At 34.0% G+C, this 6,391-nt stretch overlaps 1 protein-coding gene across 1 annotated transcript in view; it reads right to left on the bottom strand.

The window, feature by feature from the left end:
* Positions 1–5,095: 5,095 nt before the first annotated feature.
* Positions 5,096–6,391, bottom strand: part of LOC149575161 (NAD(P)-binding Rossmann-fold superfamily protein) — a 112,627-nt gene continuing 111,331 nt past the window's right edge. The window contains exons 6-7 of the mRNA XM_089815018.1: positions 5,843–5,968; positions 5,096–5,721 (exon numbers count right to left, since the gene is read on the bottom strand). Coding sequence (XP_089671144.1) covers positions 5,441–5,721; positions 5,843–5,968 — 407 coding nt within the window. The 3' untranslated portion in view covers positions 5,096–5,440. The remainder of the gene's footprint in view (positions 5,722–5,842; positions 5,969–6,391) is intronic.

The raw sequence follows: 6,391 nt of genomic DNA, 5'->3' as shown, positions 1-6,391 counted from the left end.
AAGTGACAACCGAAGGTTGTAGGCATATTTACCATATGGCAATAGGAAGAGGTAACCAACAAAGTGTTGGAAATATATAAGATAGGCTAAGTTACTAAGAGGGGAGGGGTGAATTAGTAACTAAGAAAACTTAATCCTTATTTACCAATTTAATCCTTCATGTGTTTTCTGATCTAATTGCATGAAAAATTGAAACCATTAAACATTCATAACATTTTGACACACAATTTGGTGACCCGAAAACCTTCCAGATAGAAAGTAAAACTGGGGTGGGCATGATACCCACAAGCTTTAGTATTGCAGTATAAAGTTGGCCTATTAAGACTTACAATGATCACTTCTCATAATTTGCCATGTTAAGAGCAATAAGGATTGCTAGGTCCACCTTGCAAAAGGATTTACAAACATACAATAAAGTATGCACTTGGTAAAGAGATTTACAAAAGATTGTTAAGTCTACCATGTGAAAGGATTTAACCGATCCACCTGTTAGGATGAAATAGTGGTTGATCTCTGATCTGCAACTTGGTTTGCTGAATGAGATTCCTTGAGTGTAATGATCACCTTGTTGTAATAGATAAATCTTTGTTGCTCCTTATACTGCTGTAGCCTTGTATTTCACACTTTTTCTCTTCTTTGCTTGATATCTTACTTCATATCTATATTTTGGATGTGATACAATACATTACATATATACCAATCCAATTTACAAATCAACAAAGTCAACTAAAATACAAGTTTACAAAATACACAAAGTGAGCTCAAACTGTAGGGACTCGAGTTCTGAAGACTAGCTCAGTGAGGTTCTGATACTCAGCATCCATAGTCAATGCTTGACATCGTCATGCATTCGATAGACATAGAAGCTCGGTCCATACTAATTACTTCCAAGTAGTCTGAACTCAGTCTGCACTGGTGACTTGGTGAGTATTATGAAGCTCGACATATAAACTAAATCACTTGATTCATATGGCATGGCTCAATAAATGCTATCACTACGAGCTCAGTAAAAATTGAATCATTTGGTTAACACTGAGTGGCTCGGTCAACACTAGATTCACATCATTGTAATTGCGAACTCAGTAAGCACTGCACAACTCGGTTTGCACTGAGGAACTTGATAAACCTTATGAAGCTAGGTTTACACTGTTGATCATCATTATGGTAGAAACTGCTCAGCACAAACTAAATATTGTCCCTTGGATTCGGTAGCAACTGTAGAACTCAATAGAGATTGAAATGCTTGGTTAACTCTATTAATTGTATAATACACTCGATAGATACTTACAATCTGAATAAGTGTGTGTCACTAATAACAAACATGACTGTAATGTCAACACTAAGATGGTAACTACAATCTTGTATGACCAAGAGAGAGTAAAAGATATTGTAAGGCAAAAAAAGTCCAACAGCACATGACCATTCCTGAAAACAATAGAGAAACATCGCACAACCCTAAGAAAACAAAAAGGGGGGAAATAATACAATACGAAGATGGACACACCATAAGGCAACCCTAGGAAAGTAATAGAAGACACAAAGTGAAATAAAAATAAAGGTGTGGTCTGCATTGATATCAGAAAGAAGTAAGACTAAAAGTTGCAATAACACCTGCCATTTCTTCCAAGGATTATGTGACACCACAATCTATACATTGATTCAAACTCATGACTATCCAAGTTGGCCTTTAGGATCTCAAAACCCTCAAGCTCAAGAAAGTCATAAAAAATATAGTTTTCCTTTGTTGAGTAGCCATCATAAATTATAAAATAGAAATTAACTAATTCATATTTATCGTTGAATAGTAATTGCAATTTTTGTTACAGTGTAAAAAAAATCATATTAAGAATGTGAGGCAAATTATGACAAATCAAGCAAATGCAAAGTTCAAATTAATATGTTTTGAATCAAATAAATCAAAAGAGTACTAAAAATGTTTTTAAGACAATATATTACGAAAATGATGTTGCATTGTTTACAATAGAGGAAGTTGTTGGAAGTATAGGAGTAACTAAGAGGGGGGTGAATCAGTTACCACTAAAATAAATCTCAGATCCCTTAGATGTCAACAATAAACTTTAGACTGAGAAAACTAATTACTGTTGTTACTTGATAAATGCAGAGTGAGAATTACTCTTAGCAAATCTTAAAACATTAATAGTAATTACTTTGCAAGCATAAGAAAAATAACATGAATACATGAGACACCAGGATTAACGTGGAAACCCAATTTGAAAAAAATCACCAATGTAACTAGTTATTGTTTTTCACTCTTCTGAAGTGAGCCTTGTTAGGAGCCAACCCGGTTAAAGGTTACAAAACACATTGTTAGGTGTGACCCTGTTAGAAGATTTAATCACCCTGTTAGGAGTGGCCTTGTAAGAGGTCTTAAAACAATTCAATGGAATTGCTACCTTGTTAGAGGATTTACAACTAGTTGTTAAACCAACTCTATTAAGAGATTTTAGATCATTGCTACAATGGTTAGAGAGTAACAATGAAATAACATGATTGTGATGCAACTAAATTGCTGAATCCAAATCCCTTTTCTACTAAAACTTGATCCTTCCTGATCGAATATTACTTTTCTGCTCCACAAGGATACCTGCTTATCCTTCAATTTCACTCCCTCTCTTTTCTTTTCAATTCAATGAATACACTTGCACACACACTAGAAATCTCAACTTGACCTTTTATTTATACCTTCCAAATTGTCAAGTCGGCCCAAATTCAAATTACAATAACCAATATTCATCATCATAGTCGGCTAGAATCAATACATAAAGTAATTAAGCTTCATATGCAAGAAAAATCCTTCGTAAGTCGACCCTACTCGGTAGAAACTTTGGAACGATTTCCTGTGTTAACCAACAAAAACTCAATTAACACTACGAACTTGCAGAAATCCTTTGGCAACCGAGTGAACCCGATGAATACTAACTCTGTCCAACTTTCCCTTCATTAACCGAGTGAGCTCGATTAACACTCTTTTTCTGCCTCAATTCTTTCAACGCCCAAGTGAGCTCGGTAGATACTGACATATGTTCAGAGTAACCCTGTGAATGCTTAGTAGACAAGGAAAACTATCTTCACTAACCAAGTAAGCTCAGTAAGCATTGTCTGTCAATTGATATGACATTTGTGTAACATCAAAGACAAAACACAATTAATCAATTGTATCCAACAGAAGTGTCAAATATGTTTCCATTATATAATAAAGATCTGCGAGTACAAAAGAAGAAAACAACTATTTGAGCCACTATTTTAGTTATTATTATTCAAGTAGATTATCTTTGATTTTGAGTCTAAGTGAGCAATGGGGTGAATAATATTAGTACACTTTGAGTTGATAATTTGGTAGATTATAGATACAAATTTCAATAAAAATTTATGGCACAAGGAATAATCCCTTTCAATGGGGCAGTTGTTCCTTATATCTATTTGAATCGTTTTAAGGTAAAAAATATGAGCCTTGCTTCAACAAGGATTAGGATAAGCCCTCAAGACTAGGGCGAGACCTATTTCAAGGTATGTATTAATTTGTTTAATACCTATTTAACATGCATGGAATGTTGTACTATATGTCAAAAGCATTAATGTACTATTATTGTACACCTTAAAGACCTAAACCTTCATGCTTATGACTAGCCTAAACGGAATGTAGAACAATTGCATGGCATGCATTTAAGCAATCAGCTTCACCAATTGACAATACATTGAGCCTATAAAGGATATAGGAAATTCAAATATAAACAAAAGAATCCTTCATTTTGATATAAAATATCACTACACTTCATGTTTTTTTACAGCATTGGGAACTGATTTTTATCTTTCCAACATGAATCACTCCACTTCCGATTCCACAATGTCTATATACTATTATGTATATATTTCTACTTCTCACTTGATTACAATTGCCTCCCTTCCTGCTAGTCATTCAACCATGTCAAATCGAAGCTCCAAATTATCACACATTATTAGCATTTGAAAATAAATTTTGTCCCAACCACTAGACTGCCTTTGTATTATTGTTGACAATTAAAATGCTAAAATTCTTTTGAATAATTGGGATTACAAGAATTCCGAGGAAACAAACCTCTTTAGATTTACTTAGTATTTATCATATTGTCTACTATTGTTTCCCCACTAAATTGTGTCTTTCGATTTATATACATAGAAAGCATTGCAAGGAGCCCATGGAAAATTATAGTGTAGAATACAAAATAAACACGTCCCTTAACCATACAATATTAGTGTCAACCTCTTTAGATTTACTTAGTATTTATCATATTGTCTACTATTGTTTCCCCACTAAATTGTGTCTTTCGATTTATATACATAGAAAGCATTGCAAGGAGCCCATGGAAAATTGTAGTAGTGTAGAATACAAAATAAACACGTCCCTTAGCCATACAATATTAGTGTCCTTAACATCAAATGTAGAAGCTATCATAGAACATCTCTAGTTGAATTTCTCTAACAGTTATTAGAAATATATGTCCATTCAAGGTCACCTACCTGCAATTTTGTCTCAGCAACCTGATGAAATATGGAAAATCTTTGATAGTGAACCATGTCCCAGTGGCTAGTGCTCAGTTGCCAGCTAAAAATCAGCAAAAGAACCTGATCAAATAGTGATTTCACCTAGTTGGATTGTCATGACAGGTTGGTGAATCAAATGTGTTTCTTGGGTGATTGGTTTGCAATTTAAACCTTTCATTGAACACTTAAAATTTGTAGCTAGTTCAATCCAGAATTTTTAGAGATAAAATTGTTTGCAGTAGGGGATATTTAATAAATTGCAAGAATCAGGATTTTTTGAAGATTTATGCTTCTCTGGAACTTTGATATGCTGATTGAAATTCACAATGCACCATTGACATTCAAAGCAAAAGAGAAAAGCATTTACTAGCATATTACTAAGCAAAATGTGTTCATCGTATGAGTTCCATTATAGTTACTTTCTAAATAGGCTCTATAGCATACACATTCTTCATGCAACAACAATGACAAAGAACTCCATATAAGAAAATTGTCCAAACTATTGACCATACAAAAACTGCTACAGAAGGAAACATTGATGGGACAAACATGGTAACAAAGTAATCTTCTAGGTGGCCTTTGACATTTCACAGGGCAAGCCTTGCCGTTGAGTTTAAGAAGATAAATAACTCTCGATGAGAGTATCTTACAGTATATAATGCTCCTAACCGACTATTTTCAATATAATTGATCATGCTTTGATGTAAAAGAATTATCGGTTTGCCTTCCAGAGTAGTTTACAAATCATGACATAGCCATTAAAAAAACATATCAGTAGTGCTACTGATTACAAACTAAAAAGCCTGGATTCCCTCCTCAATTCCAAGACCAGAAAAAAATTAATACATTACAGAAATGAATGCCCAAACATCAGACCTTCAATCAAGAAAATGGATCTTCATGCCCTGACTGCTGCAGCTGCTTCCCTAATTTGCTCAATGGTGAAAACACCAAAAAATGAATCATCAGTGACGGCTTTGATGACTGCATTGGCCACATCATCAACACTAACTGGAGGAGCAAAGAACAGGTCTGAGGCTGGTAAAGATTTCAAAGGCCTGACAAAATTTTCATTTGCAAGGAGAAACTTCTCTAGTGGCTCACCAATAGAATCAAGAGGTATTTCAAATCCATCAACTTTTCTCTTTCCATATATAAACCCTGGTCTTAACACAGTGCCTGGACAAATTTGTAATCTCATCATTGAAAAATGTTTTAAGAACCCAAGACAGTGACTGCAACTTACAAAGCATAAAAGGAGCATGAAAGTTGAACTAAAGTAAAGAATACATTGTTCAACCTGAATTAGGAAATTTTGATAGCACCTCTGATTCTGCTCGTCTCTTTCCAGTAAAGTATCCCAAAGTCAGTAAGAATGATGGAAGGTTGTAATCATGAACCGAGATTAATATAAATTTTGGGATTCCTGCATTGGACAAAGATGAAACATGCAGTATGCTTATAACTTGAATGGTAAAAATAACATTAAAAAGGAAGCTGAGTATGGTATGAGATCATCTTCAGAACCTACGAACTTTGAAATGTAGGAAAAATTATTGAGAGCAAAGAAAGGAGGTCATCTATCATTCACCAAGTACATCAATCCAGTCTGCTATCACACAAAATCTAATAAGCTTGGTCTTTGTTTTTTTTTTAAATTATCAATAGTTGGGAAGCATAAGTTGAATAACAAATTGTAAGGCAGATTGTTTTCAACCACGCTGTATTTAACTTAACGTTTTCCCTTAGATTATCATGTGAGAATTAACCCTTTAGTTTTCAGGTACAATCCAAAAATTCGAAGATACCGCTGTTTTATTATTTGTGTTTGAAATTTGTTTATTTGCAA

The sequence above is a fragment of the Cupressus sempervirens genome, chromosome 2 (assembly GCF_028749045.1).
Source record: "Cupressus sempervirens isolate cs-2001-9-10 chromosome 2, ASM2874904v1, whole genome shotgun sequence".
NCBI classification, from domain to species: Eukaryota; Viridiplantae; Streptophyta; class Pinopsida; order Cupressales; family Cupressaceae; genus Cupressus; species Cupressus sempervirens.
The sequence above is the reverse complement of the archived record's forward strand: the minus strand, read 5'-3'. Positions and strand labels throughout refer to the sequence as shown.